Source organism: Schistocerca piceifrons, chromosome 7 (genome assembly GCF_021461385.2).
Source record: "Schistocerca piceifrons isolate TAMUIC-IGC-003096 chromosome 7, iqSchPice1.1, whole genome shotgun sequence".
In the NCBI taxonomy this organism is placed as follows: Eukaryota; Metazoa; Arthropoda; class Insecta; order Orthoptera; family Acrididae; genus Schistocerca; species Schistocerca piceifrons.
Window position 1 is genome coordinate 261,916,135 of NC_060144.1, and position 26,788 is coordinate 261,942,922.

The following is a 26,788-nucleotide window of genomic DNA, read 5'->3' on the forward strand; positions in this document are numbered from 1 at the left end:
GTGATCTGAAAGCAAAATAAAGCAAGTAATAAGAGAATGTGAAGGATATGAAGTGTTAGCCTATACCTGTCAGTTAAGCTACAATTATTTTCCATTTATGTGGATATTGGCTACCATAATTACTTCCTTCTCACTTCAAATTCTTATAAGCTTTCTATGATATTCTTCATCCAGAATCCCTTGCCAAGCTTAATGGAGTAGTTATTCATGGTTATTATCAATGTAAAAATACCAAATTTTCTTTCTGAGCACAAAGCAGTTTAGTTTTATTACATGCTTATCAGTACGGTGTTAGGAACTGACTGTTTATAGAAATATAGCCTCACCTTCAAGAATTAAGATGGGTGGAGTAGGAGGCGTAGTGTTCACCAGCAATGATCCACAGTCCCGACTCGTAGAACTCGCTAAGCTGCTTGTCTCAGTAGATGACCAAGTTGGTGCGCTATTTGCCTGTGTTGTTACTGTGGTGACAGTAACAGTCTCTGTCTCTGTTATCTCTCTGGATGGAAGAGGGTCTTCAGTATTTGTTGAATACATTGTAGAAACAGTACCCTCATTACCCTCATATGAAGTACTCGTTGGGAGATCTGAAGTATACTGTCCTTTCTCATCACTTTCAGTGCTTTGAGTTACGGCTGGAGTTGAAAAGAACTGATGATATTCAGAACTCTCTTTGAGCGTAGTATGTTCTTCAACTGATGGTTCAGTCCCATTACTGATTTCTCTTCCTGCAATTATTGAAGTGTCAGTGTTGATAGAGGTGGGTGTATTTATTTCTGTGTCATCATAATCAACTTCCTGATCCAAGCATGGGCAAGAGCACTCACACACGGCTCCATTCAGATGAGGTGGTGCAGTTGTGGTGGTTGTAGTGGAGCTAGTAGTTATGAATGGGGTCGTGTGAGAGTGCTCCTGATGTGCTAACAGCATTTGGGTGTCATCTGAGGTGTTCAAGCTGAGAAGCACATTTGCCACCTTTTGAGCAGGATGAACAACATTTACTTTTGTTGCATCACTAGTGGCATTGCCTGCAGCAGATACAGACATGGAGAATACATATACTGACTGATGCGAACCAAAAGTTTCATCCTGCATAGCTACTGTTACGTTAACAAGCACTCGTTTTGGTGGTTTAGGTAAAACACTGTCAACAACAGGCATAGTCACAAGGCGCACGTCTGATGAGCTGTTTGCAGAATAGTTATGCGATGTATTTGGAGAAACTGTAGTAAGAATTTCTATACTATAGTTGTTAGGATCACTCATTTTCATGGGATGCAGTGTTAATAAAGAACCATGCTTCAGGGATGCACTTACTTCTTCATGCTCTGTCAAATTCTCTGAGAAATTTTCATCAAGGCCAGTGAAATAGGTGCTACTTTCTGTCACATTTTCTTCTGCTGGGTCACTGCCATTGAAATTAGAAAAAAATGAATTTTCCATATGATGCTCATGACTAGCATTTTCATTTTGAAGTGCCAGAATATCTGAATGGTGTTCGTGAGTTGATGTTGTAGTAAGGTTAGTTGTGCTGGCATTAACTTTCACAGCTACTGAAGGCTGTTTCTCATTTTCCATGTTCTTATCCCACAAAACACCAGGTAACACATTTTCACTTTTATTTTTAAGTTTTGGTGCTTTCTCAGTGTTATTGTTTTCATCAGTTTCGTCTTTGTCCTCATCTTTGTCTTCCTCTATGAATTTACCTATAATGTCTTTACTATTAAAATCTCTCGGGTGTTGTAGAAGAGGTATGTTACCGCGAATTTCATTATTCAGTTTGTTGGCATCAGGACTGGTGTGAGGAGGAAGCTCATTACCACCTGGTTTCAGAGTTACAGAATCATGCGTTAATCTAACAATCTTCACTTCATCTTGCCCATATGCAAAAACACCATAGTCATTTTGGACAGCACTTGGGACAGCAGTATCCATAGATGCTGCATCACTGCCACTTTTGTTCTCAAACACCTGTTCACTGGATGGGGAGTTAGTGTTGACTTGTTTCAAAGACAGTGGAACAGACACATCAGCATGCTCATTTGTGCCAGTTTGGGCTGTCAATTTTTCAACATGCACAGAACCCGGAAGAGCAGTTATATTGTCATCATGCACAACATCAAGGTCTAGAGCTACTTCACCACTTTGTGCTATAACATGAGGATCAACAAGAGAAATGGCAGGGTGTGGTGCATGCTGGGTGACAGTTCTACGCCAACGCTTCCGTGCTGGCTCTACTGGACTGGCGTCATTGGCAGTGGAGAGAACTTTACCTCCTCCTGGAGAGGGCCGAGGACGAGAGGATGAGCGGTTAACCTCAGCAGAGGCTTTAGGATATACCTCAGTGTTCTCCCCAACAAGGACCTTGCAGGTTTTGGCACTCTGATATGACCAGTTTAGTAAGTTAACAACTGAAAATAAAAGCAAAAGAAATTAGTCACTCTTTTACTCTATAAAATATTATTACTCTATCTCAACACAATACTATAGCATTTTTACTGCACTTTATTTCTAACTGCTAATTAGTCTTGTATGTATTATATACGAATTATAGGACTCATACAGTAAGTTAATGATGCAAGTGAAATACAAAAAAATTTGCCATCACTTGAATACTGGAATGCAACTACGGAAGCTGGAGAATTATTATAGATTGATCTATTCACTAGTTCATGAATAAAGTTCAAATATAGCAACAAGTTAAACTGTGCAATAGTTACAAATTATGATTTAGTAAAGTAGTTACACACTCACTGTGGTTTTGTTACAAGTTCTACACATGCTCAATATACCCACTTTTTATGATACGGCACATATTATGTCATAACATATTTCACTCAGTATAGTTCTTCATCAGCTCATAGGCAACAAAGCTACAGCAATCCTGACACATTTGAAGACACACTAAGTTAAAAAATGAATGGAAGTCAACAAACAGTAGATTGTATAAAATAAAACAAAAAGAAAAGAAGGAAAATAAAACAAGAGAGTTAGCTACATTTGTATCTGTTTATTGCGTGGAGCCAGATAGTTGTCTTGTAGGAAAATGACGAATTTATGCCCTTCAATAACTGCAGCACCATCCCGGCTACCATCTACATCTATATCTTCAGCTACATCTATAATCTGCAAATGACGGTGAAGTGCATAGTAGAGGGTACATTCCATTGTACCAGTTATTAGGGTTTCTTCCCATTCCATTCAAATAGGGAGCATGGGAAGAATGATTGTTTGAATGTCTCAATGTGTGCAGTAATTACTCTAATCTTATCCTCACGATCCCTATGTGAGCAATAAGTAAGAGGTTGTAGTATATTCCTATATCATCATTTAAAGCTGGTTCTTGAAACTATGTTAACAGACTTTCTTGGGATAGTTTACATCTACCTTCAAAAAGCCTTGCAGCTCGGTTCCTTCAGCACCTCTGTGACACTCTCCCATGGATCATATGAACCTGTGGCCATTTGTACTGCCCTTCTCTGTAGACATTCAGTATCTCCTGCTAGTCCTATTTGGTATGCTTGAGCAATATTGTAGAACTGGTTGCACGAGTAATTTGTGAGCAATTTCCTTTGTAGACTGATAAACCGAAGTCTACCACTGCCTTACCCCCAACTTAGCCTACGTTATCAATCTATTTCATATCCCTACAAAATGTTCCACATTGTTATTTGTATGTGTTCGGCGATTCTAACAGTGATTCGTTGATATTACAGTCATAGGATACCACATTTTTTTTCATTTGGGAAATGCAATGTTTCACATTTCTGAACATTTAAAGCAAGTTGCCAATCTTTACACCACTTTGAAACCTTGTCAAGGTCTGACAGAATATTTATCCAGTTTATTTCAGACAGTACTTCATTACAGATAAGTGTATCATCTGCAAAAAATCTGAGGTTACTAAAAAATGTGGTCTGTGAGGTCATTAATATACAAATGAACAGCAAGGGTCCCAATGCACTTCCCTGGGGTACACATGAATATTCTTCTACATCTGATGATGATTCTCTGTCCAAGAGAACATTCTGTATCCTCCCTGCCAAAAAGTTCTCAATTCAGTCATGAATTTCACTTGATATCCCATATGATTGTACTTTTGACGATAAGTGTAGGTGTGGTGCTGAGTCTAAAGTAATGCTTTTCGAAAATAAATACTGCATCTACCAGACTGCCTTGATCCAAAGCTTTCAGTGTGTCACGTGAGAAAAGTAGAAGTTGGGTTTCACATGATTGATGTTTTTGGAATCCACACTGGTTGGCACTGAGGAGATCATTCTGTTCAAGATACCTCATTATGTTTGAGTTCAGAATATAGTCTAAGATTTTATGACAAACTGATGTTGAGGACATTGGACGGTAGTTTTGTGGGTCACTTCTACTACCCTTCTTGCAGACCGGTGTGACCTCTGCTTTTTTCCAAGAATGGGCACAGTTTTTTGTTTGAGGAATCTATGACACATTATAGTTAGAAGAGGGGCTAACGCAGCTGCAAATTCAGTATGGGTCCTGGAGCTTTGTTCAATTTTAACTATTTCAGCTGTTTCTCAACACCATTGACACATACTTATTTCATTCATCTTTTCAGTGGTTTGAGGATTAAACTGGGGTAATTCTCCTGAATTTTCCTTTTTAAATGATCAGTTGAAAACGGAGTTAACCATTTCAGTTTTTGCTTTGCTACTGTCAATTTCAGTTCCTGTCTCATTCATGAGGAATTGGACATTAATTTTTGTGCTGCTAACAGCCTTTATATGCAACCAGAATTTTTTTGGGTTTTGTAAAATATCATTTGACAATATTCTACTAGATCAGTCACTGAAGGCATCACGCATTGCTCTCATCATTCAGCATTTCTCTCTCTACAGTCTTATGCTTTGTTTTACATCTAATTATGCAGTAATCTGTTTATTTAGAAGTTTCTTTACAGTGACTGTATACCATGGAGATTCCTTCCCATTATGAACTGTTCTACTGGGTACATATATGTCCAGTGTATGGTTAGCTATTCTTTTAAACTTGAGCCATAGTTCCTCTACTTGTTCCTGCCCTGTGCTGAAAGTTTCATGCTCCTCACTGAGATATGACACTACAGATTTTTTATCTAGTTTACTGAACATGTATTTCTTTCTGCTTGGTATAGTTGTCCTTTGTACTTTGGTAGTCATTGTGGCCACAACCATATAATGGTCACTAATACCAGTTTCAATGTGGACATCCTCAAAGATGTTTGTTGCCATTGGATCTACTATATTTTCATCATGAGTGGAGCTCCTAACTATCTGTTTTCAAAGAAGGCATTTACTAATCTTATCCCACCCACCATTAACAAACTATAATTTTCCCCACTCATTGTGTGAGAACTAAAGTCTCCACTGATGATTACAGAATGACTGGAGAACTTATTGCTTGAGTGAACTGAGGTTCTCTCTAAAGTTTTCATTTACATCACGAAATGAGTCCGATGGGTGTTAGAAGGATCCAATTGCCAATCCCTGATGCTGAGTCTTGCCCAAGAAATCTCACATGCAGCTTCAAGTTCCATCTTGATGGATTTGAGTTTCATTCTTTCAATATACTCTTGAATTTTCCACAAAAATCTCACTGCTGTCAATTTCAGGTTTCAACCAGCGTTTGTACCTAATATTATGTGAGCCTCACCATTTTTCTGGAGCACTTCAAATTGTGTCTCTTTGTTGTGAATTCTTCACCAATAAGCCATAAAGATTTTAATACTCTCACCAGTGGAATGCATTTCTTTTGATCTTACACTGATACTTCTGAGTTTCCTACAGCTATCATTATCTGGACTGAGGGAGAGACACCTAATCCAAAAAACCGTTGAGTAACTGATCCTTATAATGTTTGGTTTCCCTAAACAAAATTTCCTGCACATTTCCCCTTTCAAAAATTGCAGAAGTATATTTCTAGATGAGTTTCACAAGTCCTGGTATAACTTAAGACATATTTGCAGTTGCCAACATATACACAATGAGTCTTAGTTCACGTGAAATGATTGCTCACATTTACCTACTGCATATCTATAATTACACAATGGAGCTTTTCGTTGTAGACATGAAAAAGAATGTGCCTCAGTTGTAATTTATTTTTACTGCTGTTGTAAAGCAACATTTAATAGCCTTTAAATAAGATACACTACCAGTACATTTACTGTATTCTGTAGTCACTGTGAAGGCGAATCTTCAGGAATGTGAAATGAGTCGAGATATAAGCTGAACAAGTGAAACAACTGTTAGAAACAGCATTAATAATTTACTATTATTAAAATGTTATATACTATTAGTTCTTGCTTAAGTCAGGTTAAACAAATAAAATTAACAGGAAAGCTAGTAAAAAGACTCTTAAAAAGGAAAAGAAGTTACTATATCCTATTATTGACAAAAGAAGTTACTCTGATTATACTGCGGAATATTCGTAACAGGAGAAGTTACAGAGAAATTTCATCACTGTGTTCAAAATTCTAGTGAGAAGAGTATCGATTGTCAGACAAACAATCATGAAATTTGATGAGAAGGGTTGCAAATGTGGTGAAAGGGGAAACACAGAAGAATAAGGAGTCACCTCAGATTCCAAATGACAGAAAGGGGGCTCTCAGCTAACAGAAGCATTCAGTCTTCAGTAAATAATCTGAATAAGTAAATGAAAGCTACACTGTTGACCAAACGGCATTAATTACTTAATCATATGACTATATTATGCAAATATCAACAACACATACACCGCAGCACCTCATAATCAAAACAGGTTACCAGTTCATATTTTATTCAAGAAATTAATTACCTGACATGTAAGTCAGTGCAGTAGTTAATACAACTGACAAAATGATGAAGACAATTGCTGTGCACTTCCATGTACATTTCGATGTGATGCCTTTCCTAAACTGAAATCGTGACGGTGGGAAATGACTGGAGTTTGGGCGGCGCAGGTTATTCCGGACGGGCAGAACAGGAACAGGAGTCCCAAATGGCAATGAACACCTGCAATAATTATTATATTGTTTCAGTTACTGTATTTTCTGTTTACCTCTGTTTTAACACAACTAGAATATCTACATTACAATTTAAATTTACATGAAAATTACAATTAAAATATTCACAAATTAGAATAGTCTTATGACTCTGAAATTCGTGCAACTTCTTAAGCATGACTGAGTATGAATTTTTTTAAATTTTAATGTTGCCATGAATATGTTGAAATTGATCTTTTTATTCACTCAAAAGAACATTGTTTGGACAGTGACAGAAGTATCCTACACATGCTGAGGAAATTATATTATATAACCGAAAGTAAATAAACAATACAGAGAGAACATAATGAGAATTCACAGTGTTTGTAAATACAATAATTATGAAACAGTGCAAGGTACTGGAACTTAATTCCATTTTTACAGAACAACATAGTTTACTTAAGCATAAAATAGTGGTGGTGGGTAGTGTTTAACGTCCCGTCGACAACGAGGTCATTAGAGACGGAGCGCAAGCTCGTGTTAGGGAAGGATTGTGAAGGAAATCGGCCGTGCCCTTTCAAAGGAACCATCCTGGCATTTGCCAATAAAATAGTACTCAGCTTCTTTATTTATTCATTATTTTAATAGTGGTTAACACTGATCATTTGAGGACAGTGGAACTCTTACATTTTACATGGTGTCTTCAGTATTGCAGCAGAATATATACTATGCACAGCAGAAGTCTCTGTGATAGTAATCTTGAATATACTGACAGGGTACACATTGTGGAATGGATGCGATGGAACAGTGAGTTCAACTAAATAATCCATTCAATGGAAGCAGTAACGTTGGTAAGTTTCTTCTGTTCAGTGAAAAGAGACTTAACTGTTATAGCACAACATTATATAAGTGTGAAGAGGGTACAAGCCAACACACCCATATATTGGGAAATTGTATCTTTGAAGGAGTGTGGACAAAGATAAGCAATTATTAGGAAATTGTATCTCTGTTGGGCACAGACAAATTGTGTCATACATATAGCAGGTAAACTGTGCTAAAAATATTAAATTGAATGATAATAGCACACCATGACTAGTTTATCCATGATCAGCTAATACAGACAAAAGTAAAGTAGCTGGGGTGTGATATGGGACCCCACCCCATCACCCTTCCCTTCCTGAAATCTTGGTTGTGGTAATAGACTGATTAATAGCATAACCCGTTGTCTAGGTTAGGCTGAAAGGTAATAATTTGGTTGTGGGTTGCCAAAGCCAAATGTGAATGCCAAATAAAGGTCGTTGACCTGTAGCACCATATTTATGTGCACACTGCCGTATTTAATGCACTTTTCATCATGAAAACTAATACTGCAAGATAAATTTAGAAAACATACTGGTACTTATATAATGGAGAAGTCTCCAACAAGTATTTTGATGCACATATGTGCATATATCCTACAAAGAATGCAGGCAAGGTTCAACATGTAAATTTACAAAAAAAAACAATAATTGTCTTTGGTATTTTTAGCAGTATGAAAGAACTACATTACTGTTTGTTGAATAATACTGAACTGTATAATGTATAAATGCTATTTGCCTTCCTTTGGCCAATTGCAATTTGTTTAATGAGGATCCGAACTTAGGCAGATCCATGTAATGAGTAAATAATATCAGTAAAACACTGGGAGAGCATGAATCAAGGTAGCTCGTGAGAAAAATATTAGGGCTGTTTAGTAAATCTTATGTTACATACCTTTCTGAGTTCTTTTGTATGTCTCCTTTCGATGGGCTGCTACAGGAGGAGTTGGATTTGTAGTCCAGGGCAGAGTTCTTTGGTATATCTGAAATGTTTTACAGAAATAAGTTCACTAATACTATTAAACAAATGAAAAAATAGTTTGCATTAGAATTTTGAGTTGATTTATGGTACTTCAACAGCATAAATGGCCCACTTAACTGTAATCAAGAAACATAATGAAACGAATGAGGCACAGAATTTTAAAACAGTTCAATATTATCTCAAATTGAGCACACCTGACACCTTATTAGAAGTGTGTAAAACATGACTTAAAAATCCAGTAAGTTTTGTCTACCTCAATTGTTTCTCCAGACCATCATTTCTCAATAATGTAGTCTGTTTTTGCCCCCTGAAACTCACATTTCAGTCCCCCACAACTAACAGATTTTTAAATAATTGTACTAATTGGTCGACTTCCTCGTATAGTTTATCTGCTCTGTCAGTAAGTTGATAACCTTGGTGTTGAGCGGCCGTAAGCTCCACACACACACACACACACACACACACACACACACACACACACACACACACACACGAATGACCAGCGTTACACAATAGTTTATTCAACGGAGCAAACGTATCTTCCTTCCTGCTGCTGGGTCATTTTACTTTCTCGTTCAAGTCTTTCATTATATTGCTATGCGCAACTAGTTTAGCCATGTGGAATACCGGTACATTGTTTTGGATAAACAGGGCAGTAGTACAGCACTTTGAAATAAATGTCACGGCACTTGTTTGTACGCTTTGTTTTGCTTACAAAACGAGTACGAATCATATTAGATTTCTACATACGGTACAACAACGCACCTGTACACTTTTCTGGGGGAGGCAGAGTCGGTTGAAGTCGGATGACTTCGGGTCGGTACGAATTGTTTCCGTTGCCAACATTAGGAAATAATACAGCGTGCCGAATCAATATGGCATTGCAGTAGACATCGAGAATGCAATGACGATTCCAGTGTTTTGCGTACTGGAATCACATTGAATGGAATAGTATTGTCTTCACTGATGTGTCCCGCTTCGAATTGAGCCCCGATGACCAGCGAAGACGAGTCTGGAGAAGGCCCTGACAGCAGTGGGGTACCAACCTGTCACCCACCATACGGCTCGACAACCAAGAGTGGTCTGGGGTGCCATTGGCTTGTCATCCGTGGCACCGTTACAGCGGAACGGCACGTCAACGATATTCTACATACTGTTTTGTTGCATTGGTGGCAAGACATACTGGGCTTACATTCCAGTAAGGTTCTTCAGCACACAGCAAGTGTTTCTACTGCTTGTCTTCGTGTTTGCCAAACCCTACCATGGCCAGCAAGCTCGCCAGGTCTCTCGTCAACTGAGAACGTTTGGAGCAACATGGGCAGGGCCATCCAACCAAGTCGGGATTTACCACTACCTGCCAATAGTATGTAGACATTGAGCCAAAAGGGGAAACGTGCTGGTGTGGGTACCACTACCTGTCGGTATGTAGACGTTCCCGGAGGGCGTGCGGACGAGGCAGGACGGCTCGAAGTCGCCGTCCCTGTCGGCGGGGTTGCCGGCCGCCACTCCGCTCGCGATGCGCCCGTTGAGCCGGTTCATTGACGGGTTCCTCGGGGGCACATCAGGGGGAGCGCTGTCCAGCAGGCAACCTGTAGACAACAACGTAACCAACCCACAAATAAGCTAGAGCACCACCAGTTTACGGGGTCAGTATTAAGTGGGAGATGAAAGAAATATATATATATCTACAGAAATGGATGGCGAGTCTCTGATAAAGCAATTAGTATTGGATAGTGACATTCCAGATTACATGGCATTAAGGTCTTCCACGTTGTACAATTTATTAAAAGAGGTCGCCGTGGGATGCAATGCAAGTATCACCCGTCGCGTTTTGGGTTGCCTCACACTTTCGAATGTTCCAGGCCGTAGCCGAAACCGCCTCAGTGACTACACAGACACGCTATGTAAGAGTCTACAGAGTAGACACTGGTTCACCATATACAATATATTTCAGATGTGTCCCACAATTAAAAATCAACGGTATTTAGGTCTGGTGAACGAGGTGGCCAGACACAAGGGGCTCCTCGTCCTGTCCATCTGCTGCTGCTGATGATGTTGAGGTGTTGATGTGCAATGAAAACGACATACAGCACTTTCTTTCCCAACTTAAGAGAAATGAGTATGTGGCGACAGAAATGGTGGCCAATCACAAATACACTCAGTGGTCCACTAGGGTCAAAAATAAGCATATGTTGTTAGTGGCAAATGTCTCTTATATCATTGTGGCAATCTGCGTCTGCCGACTACTGTTGGCAAGTAGGATGAGCTCAGCTCTTATCAGGCCATTAGAGGACTGATAAGTAGCGGCTCCGGTCACGAACGACCGGAAGAAGCGGGGGCGTTGGTACCTGTGGTTACTTATTCAAGAGCGTTATCCAGGACATGTTACGTGAACTCTAAACGGAAGGAACATTGGTCGCATGTCACGAATTTTGGAAGAAAAGTAATTTATTCCTACCGTCAGAAGGGATATGAAGTATTGGTGTTAACTTTTGCGGTAAGCTATTCGTCATAACCTTGTCTTTCAGCATTCCGTGATTCATTCATGTAGTTTATTTTTACCTCGTTTTTAATAGCTACCACACGTTTGTAGCACTATTTATCGTGTCATGCAACATTTCGTAGGAATTTCGTATCTTTTTGTCGCGATCGGCACTTATCTTGGTGAATGGACGTAGGCGCTTTCCCTAGATCGTTGAGATAAGACATGAATCGACTCGTTTTCACCGGTATCAAAATTCTGGCAAGTTTTTACGTGGTTTAGGCACGTAACATCAATCTGACATCTCACGCTTGTAAACTGATGACTAGAAAGTTATTCAGAACTATCTAAAAACTAGCTGAAGAAGTGCTGGACTGAAGGTAAGGCTCTGGCACAACAGAAGCAAATCAGATGTTGCGCTTAGTGAGGAAAGGGAGGATAAATGAAAGAACAGATTTGAAACTTCCTGGCAGATTAAAACTGTGTGCCGGACCGAGACTCGAACTCGGGACATTTGCCTGTTCAAATAACAGATTGTTTTGCAACGTTTTTTGAGCTAGAGAAAGGTGTTGTCAATGTACAAAGAATTAGGATGTTCGAAATATGGGGAAATGCGGCAGAAGCACTGAGAGGAAAAGTAATCTAAAGTTTGCTAAACTATTTGGGAGTACAAAACGTGGAAAATTAAAAAAAGGGAAGCTAATTTTCAAGAAGATGTGAGACGCGGTTGCAGTTTTTGTCTCCATCAATGTCTAGCTCTTACGTCGAAGAGGCAGTATTGGAGATGTAGTAAGATTACAAGGACAAGAGATACCACTATTAAATTCATTTCATCCATCGTGCACTTGGTGGAACTCCCTGACTGAATTTGATTTTAGATTCAGTTTCAGGGAGCAGCAAACAGTCACTGTTTAATTTTGTGATTTGCTTATTCAGAACCACAACTAGAGCACTTAATTTCGCATATTCACGTCGTTAACGCAATACATGGTGGACAATGTTGGTACAAGATTTTGTGGGTGAAAGCACACACACACTAATACAAACAGTAGCACGATGCAGTAATTACCAACAATTTTACTTTGTGTTTACACTATAAACAAAACTTAAAAGGTTGGATGTATCACTTGCACGTATCTCTTACTTTATCCAAGACAGCGATGGATGATATGCATACAACCTGCTTTTGTTTTTTTATTTATAACTAGCTGTTTCACCAACTGTGTCCAAATACTAATTTATTTCAATTCCCTGTTACACAGGAAAAGAAATTAAACCTATTTAGAGTTGTATATGTATAACTCGCATTTATATCGTATTAGCACCAACCTCTGTACTTTAGCGTACCTTAATCTGAAATGTAAAAAGGGAATGAAAAGACGAGATAAAAGTGTAATGAAAGAATTTCACAGTTCGTGCAGTTTGTTAAGAAAGCCTGGGGCCGATAATGTGGTTGATATTGCGTACATGGTAACGATCCTGCTGGCCACAATAATGTGATGGATGTTACTGTACGTGACTGTCAAATTTCGGTAACGGTCGGAAGGAAGGATATGGAACGATATGGAGGGGTCACAATATCAAACGAACGGGAATAGGGGCCACGGGGGAACATGGACTTGGATGATAGCCGGCCGCTGTGACAGAGCGGTTCTAGGCGCTTCAGTCCGGAACCACGCTGCTGCTACGGTCGCAGGTTAAAATCCTGCCTCGGGCATGGAAGTGTTTGATGCCCTTAGGTTAGTTAGGTTTAAGCAGTTCTAAGTCTAGGGGACTGATGACCTCAGATGTTAAGTCTCATAGTGCTTAGAGTCATTTGAACCATTTGAATTTGGGTGATACAAGGAGCGGGCCATGACATTAGGAGATTATGTGGATAATGGAGCATTGACATATGGGCAAAATAGGACCCTTGCGACTGTTTAATTGTTAGGGCGGTCTATGGGACGTTTTGATTACATGAAGATATTCGTGGAATTTCAGGGGAGGAGGGAATTTGATTAGCGGATTGAAAACGTGCACAGGAGAACGTAAACGAATATGAGAAGTGAGATGGAAGATTGGAAGAATAGGGTTTAACGTCGTATATACGGTGGTGTAAAGCGAGGTGAGATGGATAGCGTCTTGAAAAGAGGTTACAAGATGAACATCGAGTAAAGTGAAATAAGGGTAATGGAATGTAGCTGGAGGAATCTGATTGGGGAATGAAACTAGATTAGTTTTGAAATTTGGGCTGTAAAATAACTGATGATGACCGAAGACGGAGAATATAACACAGAAAGCATTTCTGAAGGTATCTGTCTGGAGTATTGCGAACGACAAACAGCTCAGACAAGAGAATAAATCTTTTGAAATATTGTACTACAGAAAAATGCTGAAGATTAGATGCGCAGATGGTGTAACTAATGAGGAGGAACTGAATTCAACTGGAGAAATTTATGGCGCAGCTTCATTAAAAGAAGGGACCAGTTGATTGAACACATTCCGAGACATCAATGAATGGTCAGTTTGGTAATGGAGGGAAATGTGTAGGATAAAAATTAGAGCTGAATACAGTAAACGGGTTCAAATGTATTTAGGTCGCAATAGTTATGCAGAGATTAAGAGGCATGCACAGGATAGAGAAGCGTGTAGAGCTGTATCAAACCAGTCTTCGGACTGAAGACTACAAGGACAATTAGAGAAAAATCTCTGTCAACAAGGATGGGGATGGAAATCGCCTTACTCTGTTTAGGGAATCCACGCAAAGTTTCAGTCTGAGGGTCCGACGGGTATTTGATTCCCATTTCTCCCAAATGTACGAGTCCAGTGTCTTAATCATGGGAAAGCGGGGAGTGAGATCTGCCTGCACGGGAATGTATGAAATACAGACCAACTTGCCGTTCCCTTCGCACTCTTTTGTGAGATTTTAGATGTCGTTGGGGGTGAGGAGGGGGGGGGGGAGGGGGAGTCAAAGGAAGTTGTAAGCTGTCTTTCTTATTACCAAACAGTGGGATAACATGCAACATATAGCACAGCATATGTGTTAAAGTGCTTTATAAAATGACAGATGCTTATAATGGTCTTTATTGCTATAGACTATCAAGACTGTCAGTTTTCACAGTTAAAAATAGAAAGATTGAACAATAGCGGCATGTCTGTTCATATGCTGAACTAATGTTTATTCGGAAGGGATGGTGACCACTGATACATGCTGTTTGGTCCAGGTCTTCTGACATTAGCCGATCGAGCACTAGATCGACATCTATGTACAGGGGGTTGGACAAAAGTACGGAAGCATCGTTTGCTTGAACAGAAATGCAGATGCTGGCTGCCCAAGCTTGCATATTGCGCTATTGTATTAGACCATGAACGGCAACTGTGTAATGTCCTCAATTCGTTGCAAGTGCCAGTCATGCTCAGAACAGTTTTCGGTGTAGCTGTGAGAGCTAAGTGAAGTCGGACGTGGGAAAATTGTTGGCGCTCGTGTGGTGGGTGCTTCTATAAACAACGTAGCCGAGGTGTTTGATGTTTCAAGATTCATGCCGCGTACAGGGAAAGCGGAGAAACATCATCCCCTAAGTCACAACCCGCGGACGGAAGTGTGCTTTTGAGGGATCGTGACGGATGGTCAGTGAAGAGGATTGTGACGAAAAATAAGACGACAGCTGCAAAAGTCACTGCAGAACTGAATATCGCACTCGCCAACTCTGTCAGTACCGAAACAACACAAAGGGCGCTACATAGGCAGGGAACTGAAGGGTGAACTGGGATTCCAAAAGCATACGTCAGTGATGCAAATCCTCTTTAACATGAAAACGTGCTGCTGAAGCCATAAAACCGGTACTTATGATGCAATTGAAGAAAGTCATCTGGTCGAATGACCTTTGTTTCACACTGTTTCCAACTTTTTATGGCCGATTTTATGTTCCAAGAGTGAAACATGGCAGGGGTTTGGCTAAGATTTGGACAGCCATATGGTGGTATTCCCTGAGCCCCATGGTTATTCTGTAAGGGCGAATTATTGCCAAGAATTATGTGATCAGGTCCTTTCCATGGTGATATGTGGTCCGAGACAAGCGGACCCCTATTCACACAGCGCGCATCGTCCATGACTGGTTTTATGAGCACGAGAATGAATATAGCATCGCGCCTGTCCATCACAGTCACCAGATATCAGTATTCTCGAACTTCTCTGGTCTACCCTGGAGAAAAGGGTTAGTTAGTAAGCTACATTTCTCACAGATGATTTGACGATTGTTTTATTGAAATTATATGGAAAGAGACAGTTTACAGCATGTGTATAAATATTAGTGCTAACATTAGTGAACACTTTGTTAATCTTAGTCTTAGTGATGCCACTACACTCAGTAATTTTTTATTAATTTTTTACTGGTTATGAGTTTTAAGCAGAAATTCGTCAATGGAATAGCAGGAATTGTCCAGCAGAAATGTTTTTAAATTGGATTAAAACTTGCTTTACTACCTGTCAGACATTTTATGTTCCTTGGCAAATGATTTTAAAAAAAATTGCTGGATACTGAACTCCTTTCTGAGTCACTGACAGCTTTAACACTGGGTAAGAAAGGATATCACTGGTTTTTTTTTCTTTTCAAATTGTGATGGATTATTTAAGACGAATTTCATTACCGAATACGCCTATATGTATTGTGACGGCGCAGTTCAAATGGCTAGCTTCTTCATGAGGTATCTACATGACGTTCGTGGGTGAACTCTACATATTACTCTTACTGATCATAACCAACTAATTACTTGCCTGTATATTATGATTCTGGTTGAGTAATCAGAAAATGAGTGAAACTGTACTTTCCAAAATTTCAGATCTCTATCTGTCAAAGGTTCTGATATATTGGATCATCAATACTGATTGTTTAACACTACTTGTATAGGATGTACATACTCCCCTGAAGCCGCAACACACAGCAACAGGGGCAGTGTTGTCTCAGCAGTGCTTGCACCAATTATTATGCCATGTGTTTGTTGGTCTCCTCTGTCGGTGTTGTTGTTAAAACAGCACTCATCTCTTATACAATTTTCTATAATAACGCAATATTTCAAACCAATGCAAATTGAACACATAAAAGTTATTCTTTTTTAAGAATGATTTATTTAAAAACGAAAAATTTTAGCTCTGCTGCTAAGCCTAATCGATATTTCGGTATTTTTACTCGGTTATTGGTAAAAACAATAAAAAAGTATCTATTATAATCGAGACCAAACAAATAACGAAAAATATTGGCTATTCAGAACTAAAATAGCGATATCGGTTTCAATCGGTCGGTTTTTACCGTCCCTATAAAAGCCATCCTTCGGCTGGGCGGTCACACCGAAAAGGAACGAGAACTACGTTAAAGGAGAGGCAGCTAAAGTGTGCACAGCACGCCGAGGTGGACGGTGTTTGCGGATGAGCGTGCAAAACGGACGGAGCAAAGGCGAGTCGGTTGTTGCGTGGCGGCGGGCCATTAGAGGTGGCTGAGCGCGGCTGTGGCGTGGCGACTTCGCGACATCCGCTGGCTCGGCCCGCAGCGGGTCGGTCGCTTTGATCACGCGACGCATTACCAGCGCGCCCGGCGCTCCTCACGCGAGACTCGCCCTGCCGTACTCTGCTGTACGAGCCGGCATTCCTGCACGATGAGCAAATCAAGATCGCGGTCAACTTAACGATCACGCGGTGCTGTGCGATCGAGGGACTGCTTCCACCTGTACACAGCTGATGGAGGGAATTATAAGGGGCGATCAAAAAGCTTCCGTTTGAGGGCGATGCTGTAGAGTGTATGCAACGTAACGTAACTCCGGTGGGGTATTTACGCATCGACATGTAAGCAGGGAATTAGTGTGGGAATCGTGACTTTTCGACATGCGGTAAATTCGGAAGCGTGAACTATGACTACGTTATTACCAAATCCATCCAAGCAGGACCAAGGTCTTGCCGGCCGAAGTGGCCGAGCGGTTCTAGGCGCTACAGTCTGGAGCCGCGCGACCGTCACGGTCGCAGGTTCGAATCCTGCCTCGGGCATGGATGTGTGTGATGTCCTTAGGTTAGTTAGGTTTAAGTACTTCTAAGTTCTAGGGGACTGATGACCTCAGATGTTAAGTCCCATAGTGCTCAGAGCCATTTGAACCAAGGTCTTGTTACTCTTTTCTTGGCTGCTGAAGGACAAACACCGGTAGACATCCATCGAAGAATGAAAAATGTAAATACTGAAGAGCCAAAGAAACTGGCACACCTGACTGACATTGTGTAGAGCGCCCAAGAGCACGCAGAAGTGCCGCAACACGACGTGACATGGACTCTACTAATGTCTGAAGTAGTGCTGGAGGTAATTGACACCATGAATCCTGCAGGTGTGTCCATAAATCCGTAAGAGGACGAGGGGGTGGAGACCTCTTCAGAACAGCACGTTGCAAGGCATCACAGATATTCTCAATAATGTTCATGTCTGGGGAGTTTGGTGGCCAGCGGAAGTGTTTAAGCTCAGAAAGGTGATCCTGGAACCACTCTGTAGCAATTATGGACGTGTGGGGTGGGGTATCGTCCTGGCGGAATTGCCCAAGTCCGTCAGAATGCATAATGAACTTGAATGGATGCAGGTGATCAGACAGGATGCTTGCGCACGTGCCACCTCTTAGAGTCGTATCTAGACGTACCACAGGTCACATATCACACCAACTGCACACGCCCCGCACCATTACAGAGCCTCCACCAGCTTCAACAGTCCCCTGCTGACATGCAGGGTCCATGGATTCGTGAGGTTGTCTCCATACCCGTACACGCCCATCCGCTCGATACAATTTGAAACGAGAGTCGTCCGACCAGGCAACATGTTTCCAGTCATCAGTTGTCCAAAGTCAGTGTTGACGGGCCCAGACGGGGCGTAAAGCTTTGTGTCGTGCAGTCATCAAGGGTACACGAATGGGCCTTCGGCTTAGAAAGCTCATATCGATGATGTTTCGTTGAAGTGTTCGCGCGCTGACACTTGTTGATGGCTCAGCATTGAAATCTGCAGCAAGGGTTGCGTTTCTGTCACGTTGAACGATTCTCTTCAGTCGTCTTGGTCCCGTTCTTGCAAGACCCTTTTCCGGCCGCAGGAATGTCAGCGATTTGATGTTTTACCCGTTTCCTCATATTCACGGTACACCCGTGAAATGGTCGTACGGGGGAATCCACACTGCATCGATAACTCAGAGATGCTGTGCTCTATCGCTCGTGTGCCGACTATAACACACGTTCAAACTCACTTAAATCTTGATAACCTGTCATTATAGCAGCAGTAACCGATCTAACAACTGCGCCAGAAACTTGTTGTTGTATATATAGGCGTTGGTGAGCACACCACCGTCTTCTGCTTGTTTACAAATCTCTGTATTTAAATACGCATGTCTATAGCAGTTTATTTGGTGCTTGAGTGTATTATCATTATGAGATGTGTCTGTTTTGCTAAACTAGTGTATAAAACATAAAACAAAGTTTGCAGCCATCAAAAGATGTAAATGTAAAAAAACTGTATGATGACAAATACAAATATTTGTAGAGTACGATCACCGTCATCATATTATAAGCAACTGTAGTCACACTCGTGTCTCCAGAAACTTGCCAAGCGAGTTGGCGCAGTGCTTAGCACATTACACTCGCATTCGGGAGGACGACGGTTCAGACCTGCGTCCGGCCATCCTCGTTTAGGTTTTCCGTGATTTCCCTAAATCGCTCCAAGCAAATGTCGGCATAGTTCCTTTGAAAGGGCACGCCCGATTTCCTTCCCCATCCTTGACACAATCCGAGCTTGTGCTCCGTCTCTAATGACCGGTGTCACCACTGCGACAAGGCCGTTGGCTGTTAAGCTCAATTAGTACGCAAAAATTTGGTCAAATGCAGAACTTATTTAGACCATCCCGTAAAGTTTATAATGTCATTTCGTTTCAGAAAATCGTAGTAGTATCACACACTAACTTCCTGACGCCGCCATCTTAACTCGCCAAACGTCAGGCTTCAGTAAATGATGCTCCTTTGCCAGTCTAGTAATATATGTTTGTGGTCAAAAATTTGAGAACTTTTCTTTATACAGTGACATGCGCAGTGTGTTTCTATCCTGTATAAAAAAATGGCTCTGAGCACTATGGGACTTAACATCTGAGATCATCAGTCCCCTACAACTTAGAAATACTTAAACCTAAGTAACCTATGGACATCACACACATCCATGCCCGAGGTAGGATTCGAACCTGCAACCGTAGTGTTCGCACGGTTCCAGACTGAAGCGCCTAGAACCGCTCGGCTACGCTGGCCGGCTATCCTGTATAGTCTGTCTGTAATAAACAACTGAAATCTGTTCTTTCTTTTTGATTTACCTGGTATATAGGTCCAACAAGAAAAAAAAAACACGAACAACTCATTACTTTAAAAGTGAATACAAAAATTATCGTAGTGCAGTTTTTCTGTGTAGTTCATAACCTGATAGTACAGATAAAAGGAGAAGTGGTATTTTAATCATTTCCTTTTTCGATTTGTGTCTGTGAAATGCGGAAACAAACCGAGAAAATTTCCAGTTAATTCACTTTTTACTTCATTGGAATGTCTCCAGGATGGAGCCCTGCGAAACCACTCCAGCTCATTTGAATGTTGTGGAAATCTGCATTCAGCAACAAAACGAAAGCTACGTCCGAAATGGCGGTACACGACTGAAGCTGAAGCGAATTACGCATTCCATTAATAACATCCGCTCTCACAAATATTTTAATTTTGCAAGTCGTTTCTAACGAACAAAGCCCGACGGATTCCGCTGGTACTTCATTAGAGATAAATTAAGCCCAAATTAAAAAGTCGTAATTGGAAATTTTTGAAGAAAGACTTCGTTTGGGCTGTTACTCGTAGGTCTTTAATTGCTGTGGTCTGTTCGGGAAAGTTCACTGCCTAAGGCTATACCACAAGGACTTTGCAAATGTTTCCGTGAAATTCCGTTTGTAATCTATGTTTGTTAGTGTTGCACTCGTTTCGGACGACGTCTAAATAAAGTACATTCTGAAAAAAGTTCCCTCGAGTCCACTGATCTGATAGTGACTGCTTCTTTTAGGTTCACTAAAGTTTTTCTTTTCTTATTTACTCTGTTGTGTACACATTTGTTTACGACTTATGATGATGAGGAGAAGAGCCGCGAGATTAGACAACATTGTTCTGTTGGTGAGGCTCTTGTGGAAATGGTTTAGACACTGTACGGAAAAACTAAAATAGCATAGAAAGGCGGGGTTCAAATCGTACCGTTGTCTTCGTTCAACCTGTGTATAACGCGTCACAGGTGTGCCGCATACATGATAGTGTTTAGTGTTTGCACAGAACTATGTTCGCGTTGTTGTGGATGATTGTGAGTATGCAAGGAAGAGAAAACAAAAACTTCTCTTTGTGACATACATAATTGTGTTTTGATTTGTAATATTGTTACTCTAGTCTAGATATTCAAAGCAAACGGCGAGGATAGATGCGGCAGTATTTTTGTTTCGCCGTACTGTGGCGTCCATCAGTACATTGCATATGAGACGCAGAAACCGTTGGCTCTTCTTCTCTCGGCGCTTCTGTTGTAGAATCCAGAGTGTAAAGACATTTCCAGGCTGCGACGAGGCGCTACAGCGGTTGGGAAAGCAGACGAAAAACATTAGAATGAAGCTCGTATCCAGAGATTCGATGTTCGTTAGGTTGAAAATAATTAAATTCATGTTTTAAGGATACGTTATCACGGAAGTGTGGTGATTTCGATCTGTCCTACTTGCTGGGTTGACATATCCTGTAAAAACTGTACAGGAAAGCAATTGGATCTATAGTATACCTCACTGATCTAGACAGCAACATCTTAGAAGTCTGCCAAATGCCTCCCTGACAGATACCTCGCAAAAACAGCATCTCCTACGCAAGAAAGAGCACAGACAAGAAATAAAAAGCTATAGATGTATCAACGTGCTCTCTCTAATGTACAAGATACGAAGTCCGTGTTCAGAACATGAGGGCCATATGATGCCACTGCCGTGACATCCTCTGCCGATGGCATCATTTGGATGTGCTATGGATGTACATACAGCTCTCCCAGGCATAATGTACAAGAGATTTATTAAAATCATTACCAACCGCATATGAAGAAAATCATTAGATTTTAATCAGATAAAGGGAGAAACAGGCTTCAGAAAAAATAACTCCATTGACCGTTTGCAAGTCGTGAACGAAATTATACAAATTATTAAACTGATAAATTTCAAGAACGTTTTTGAAGCCATTTCAACGAAATCAATACTGACAATCCTTTAGAAATAAGACATTGTTTCAACCTATGTTAATATACTCAAGAATGTACGCTAGTACTACATCTTCCATTAGGCTTCTTGAGAATAGTGAAAACTTCAGACCTGAATGACAATTCCGACAAGGAGATTCCTTATCATCAAAACTATTCTCAGTAGGCTGAGAAGGAATTTCCAGATTCTTAAGCTATAAAACGACGAAGGAATTCGTGTTAGTGGAACGTATGAGAACCACCTTCTCGTCACTTTCTGACAGCGCACATTATTCCTCTAGTTAAGATATACTTCAGTAACGAATGGGAGAATTTAATAGAGCAAATTTGGAAGTAGCCTTCAAAATAAATTGTAATGATTCTAAATCAACTTACAACTCATATGTCGAAGAAAATTGTACAGATTAACAATAAAATCTAAGAAGTACTTGATGAGTTTTGTATTTACGGCAGCTTAAGACGAAGAATGGACGGACAGAAAATAAAGAATCAGAAGCCTGATAAAATTAATAAGGTTTCCAAAAGCAAGTACCCATTATGTCTGAAAAGGGAAGTTTGCAGTTAGATTTAGCACTGAATTTTCATGCGAAAAGTATTCAGGGACTGAGTTTTACTCAGCGAACAATGGAGAGGTATGTAATGGGAATTATTAGGACGGACAGGGAGACAGACAAATCAATACCAATGCAGTCAGGAGTGGAAGACAGAACTGTGGCTGTAATGAGAATTAACTTCAAGTGGACGGGACAAGCAGCTACGAAAATGGGTGGCAGATGGACCAAGGAAATTCTTTAATGGAAACCAAGAGTTAGTGAAAGACTGAGACGACGAGTTAACGAAAGATTGATTGATGACGTTAAAAATATGCAAAATCAGCATGCATGCATACATCTGATGACACAAATAAAAATTGAAGTACATGAAAGGGAAGCAGTAGTTAACAAGGGAGTGAGATTTGGTTGTAGCCTATCCATGATATTCAATCTTTGCATTAAGCCAGCAGTTAGGGGAAGCAAGGATACGTTTCGAAAGGGAATTAAAATTCACGGAGAAGAAATTAAAACTTTGAGGTTTTCCGATACACTGTAATTCTGTGACAGAGGGGAAAAGCAAAGATCAATCGCACGGAATAGACAATGTCTTCAAAAGAGGTTACAAAATGAATGTCAACAAGAGTAACAAAATTAGTAGAATTTATCCTTTCGTGTTTGGTGGTATACGTATGTCCCACTAAAACAATGCACAGTTTTGACCGTTGGGACGTCTATATCTCATATCTGTCTAGTGTTAGGATGTAGCGACATGCTTTCGTAACTTGGAGAGTGATCAAATAGAGGGGCGTATGTTTATATTGTGTCTGTATTACGAAAATCAGATTAAAACACCTCTTCTCCAATCCATGAATGTCTGAAGTGACTAACTGTGTTCACTTACACATCATAGACATTGTTTTGAAACTTTACTACGCACCTCAGTAATTCTGCTGGTTTGTAGGTAATTTGTATGTGGTGAGACGTTACTGCCCCAGAAAACTTCATAGCTTGTAGAAAACATTGGTGTGTGGTATGTCAAAGCCATCATTAAATGTTATGTTGAAACCATGTGTGCGATAATGTTTTCATTGCCAGGAGAATAAATGTGTTTAGCTATCGATTTGTTACACTTTTTTTCCATAATTGGCATTCTAATAAAATCGCTCTAAAATTAAAAAAATTAACTCTGAAAATCCTAGGTTCACAAGAAAACATGGATATAATTAGATTTGTGGGACACATGAGTTCCACTTCGCTGATTTTCAAAATCTTTGGTCGTGAACGTGTGTTATTTGTCAAAAAGGAAGACAATTTTTTCTATTTTGTTTTTCAAATATATGCAAAATAAATTTTAACCATATAATATTCAAATAAGGCGATACTGAGGGAGGACTAACTTTAATTGGGGGGATAAGATTACTGGACAATGTTTCCAAAAGAAGTGATCGATTGACTGTATGCATGATTGGGTATCAAGGAACCATAAATTTTATAATGGAGGGAAGTGTGGTAGCAACAATTATAGAGGGAGACGAAGGCATGACCACAGTATACAAGTTCAAATGGTTGTAGACTGGAGTAGTTCTGAAGAGGCTTGCCCAAGATAGATTAGCGTGGAGAGCTACATCAACCCAGTCTTTGAACAGAAAACAACAACAACAAACTGTTGAAAGTAATGTGTGTATAAATCAAGGGGAAACCATCGTCAAGCGGTGGTTACCAAAGGGCTTTGCTCCTGCTGCTGATGAAATAAATTTTTGCTACAACTCAGTTATCGGCATAAATTATTTACTTTCGGACAGTGGGTTTTGCATGCGTTTGAAATCTTACTTGTTTATTGGTATTACAGCTTTCGTTAGTATGGGATACGTATTACGCCGTATTTATCCATCGAGGTTCTGCAGTTGCTTGTCGCCCAGGCGAAGCTTCAGCTTCCTGCTCAGAGCCAAATGCTACAGGCACATATTGCAGTATACCTACTGCGCTTTCAATTCCGTTGCTTCCAGCAGTGTCCGTGGTGCAGAACACCATGCGGAATGACGAGTTTGGTGTCCGTTTACGACGGGGCCGTAGCGTGAGACGTCAGTGTGTGCTGTTTCGGGAGCAGCGGGCCGCGCCATTAAAGGGATCACGAGCAAGATGTCTGGTCCTGGCAGCAGTAATAACAAGCGTGGGATGACATCGTTAAACCTCGACGACGGAGTAGCAGGGCCTCCTCATTAGTGCTGCCCCCGCCACGGGCACCAGCTGTGCGCTGTTTCTGTTGCCATCGATACCTGTGTTGTCAACGTCTGGCTTGCAGTGCTGCATATCCTAGCAGTAGAATCCAGTGAGAATAATTTGGCTGTTAGTTCTCGGATGAGCTGCAGGAAAGAAGTGTACTCTCACACCGTGAACACCTTGGCCAAACGCTGCCAAAGTGGTACTCTACTCTCTTGGGTATTTTTAATGTTACTGGAACTTTTCGGGTCGAGGTCGCAACATAAAATGCCATGGGGAAGTGCGCGTGCAGATTATCACGAATGTTTATGATTTAGGGGAAGGTAGAACCATTGTATGATAGATATAGGAACACTGACAGATCGCACAGACACTTGTCGGTAGTGCAATCACTGCGGAACAAGTGGTGAGGAGACGGTGTGATAGGAAGATTAGGTACGAGTCCTTTCGGAAAGGCTACACCACGAGAAGATGGTGGGATTGTTCGATAACTGTGATGAAAAGGCGAACAACAGCTGAATTCTGGGTAGAGGCTATAGGCAGTGTCACAACGAAACGATGGAACAGACTACTAAAAGCGTGGTTGGAGTTTCGAGCCGCCATGTGTCATTTATGATTGTAAGCTAATTGCCAGGAAATCCCCTCCCTAATCTTTCCAGATGGAAGTGGAAATGCCGTGTGGCTAGGGCCTCCCGTCGGGTAGACCGGTCGCCTGGTACAAGTCTTTCGAGTTGACGCCACTTCGGCGACTTGCGTGTCGATGGGGATGAAATGATGATGATAAGGACAAGACAACACCCAGTCGCTGACCGGAAAAAATCTCCGACCCAACCAGGAAACGAACCCAGGCCACTCAGCTACCAGGGGGCGGACAATCTTTCCAGATAGTACTCACTACAGCCATTTACACACTGCGCAAAAAAAGTGTACCTGTCAAATTTCGACACCCATTCACTTCAGTGGTGCCTTGCAGCTGCTCTGTTGCCTGGGGCTCGGCAATCCCAGCTGATGGATGTCAAAAGGGTTGCCTGCCCCAAGGTGCTAAGGCAGGTGCGATGCCACACTTTCTGGCAGGTACATTTCTAATGTTCTCAAGAAAGGTGTGTGTGTGGCACCGAGGGTGTTACCAAACTGCAGTTTGTTAGACGGACCCTTTGCATTTTATTCGCACACATGTCAATGTTGCACACCGCCGTGATCACGCCAGGGTGCGAAACAGGAAGGCTGAAAATGCATAAGCGCCCTTGGTTCCGAGCAAAAATTACGGTCCTGCTACACTCCAAAATGTTACAACAGCGTTCAATGGGGATGTAGCCCCACAATGTTCTTAGTGAATGATGAAACGTCTGGGTGTGTCAGCAATGTCTAAGGTCCAGAATGAGATTTTCACCCTGCAGCGGAGTGTGCGCTGATAAGAAACTTCTTGGCAGATTAAAACTGTGTGCCGGATCGAGACTCGAACTCGGGACCTTTGCCTTTCGCGAGCAAGTGCTCTACCATTTGAGCTACCCAAGCACGACTCACGACCCGTCCTCAACTTCAATTCTGCCAGTACCTCGTCCCCTACCTTCCAATCTTCCAAGAGCTCTTCTGCGAACCTTGCAGAACTAGCACTCCTGGAAGAAAGCATATTGCGGAGACACGGCTTAGCCACAGCCTGGGGGATGTTTCCAGAATGAGATTTTCACTCTGCAGCGGAGTGTGCGCTGATATGAAACTTCCTGGCAGATTAAAACTGTGTGCCGGACCGAGACTCGAACTCGGGACCTTTGCCTTTCTGGGGCAAGTGCTCTAATGGCTAGAGTCTCGAGTCTCGGCCCGGCACACAGCATTAAGCTGCCAGGAAGTTTAATGTCGAAGGTCGTCAAGAACGTCGCCCTGTTGATCATCGCACTCTCAACTGTTATTTTCGGCCACAAGATATGTGGAAATCAATATCTGGATGGTTGCATTGACGCCCTTTGTGCCTTCATCTGAGGCCTTTTCGTGTCGGTTCTAGGTGGTGCTGTGTTTGAAATGTTTTCCTCAGCCACGTATAAAAAGAATATTGCGTCTTCAACTCTGGGTGTCGCGATTCTGACCTCCATCACAGAAGTGTCAACAGAAGGAGTGAAATGTCAGTAAGAGAGGGTGTGACGACCTTCATATCGAGTCACACGTCCACGATGGCGTTGGGCAGAATTATGGTGAAATTGGATTCCAATATGACACCATGGTTACCTTACACCTCACATGAACTCTTGTGGCCTTTTTTCGCACATGTCGACGCCTGTCCGGAGCGTCGTCGAGCTTGAGATTGACGTCGGAGGGCGTCATGCTTTTGCACCATTACAGAGGAAGTTTGAGTGCAAATTTAAGCTAAATTTGAAACTTCTGCGTCGCAGTGGGAGACAATTACGGGGCTTCGAGAACGTGATACTTTTTTTGCAGTGTATATAACGTCGACTGCAGTAACCACCGAGCAGGTCATCGA

The 26,788-nt window shown here is 41.3% G+C and overlaps 1 protein-coding gene across 1 annotated transcript in view; it reads right to left on the bottom strand.

The window, feature by feature from the left end:
- Positions 1 to 10,390, bottom strand: part of LOC124804590 (teneurin-m) — a 73,285-nt gene extending 62,895 nt beyond the window's left edge. The window contains exons 1-4 of the mRNA XM_047264778.1: positions 10,222 to 10,390; positions 8,720 to 8,807; positions 6,802 to 6,998; positions 327 to 2,411 (exon numbers count right to left, since the gene is read on the bottom strand). Coding sequence (XP_047120734.1) covers positions 327 to 2,411; positions 6,802 to 6,998; positions 8,720 to 8,807; positions 10,222 to 10,345 — 2,494 coding nt within the window. The 5' untranslated portion in view covers positions 10,346 to 10,390. The remainder of the gene's footprint in view (positions 1 to 326; positions 2,412 to 6,801; positions 6,999 to 8,719; positions 8,808 to 10,221) is intronic.
- Between the last annotated feature and the right edge of the window lie 16,398 nt (positions 10,391 to 26,788).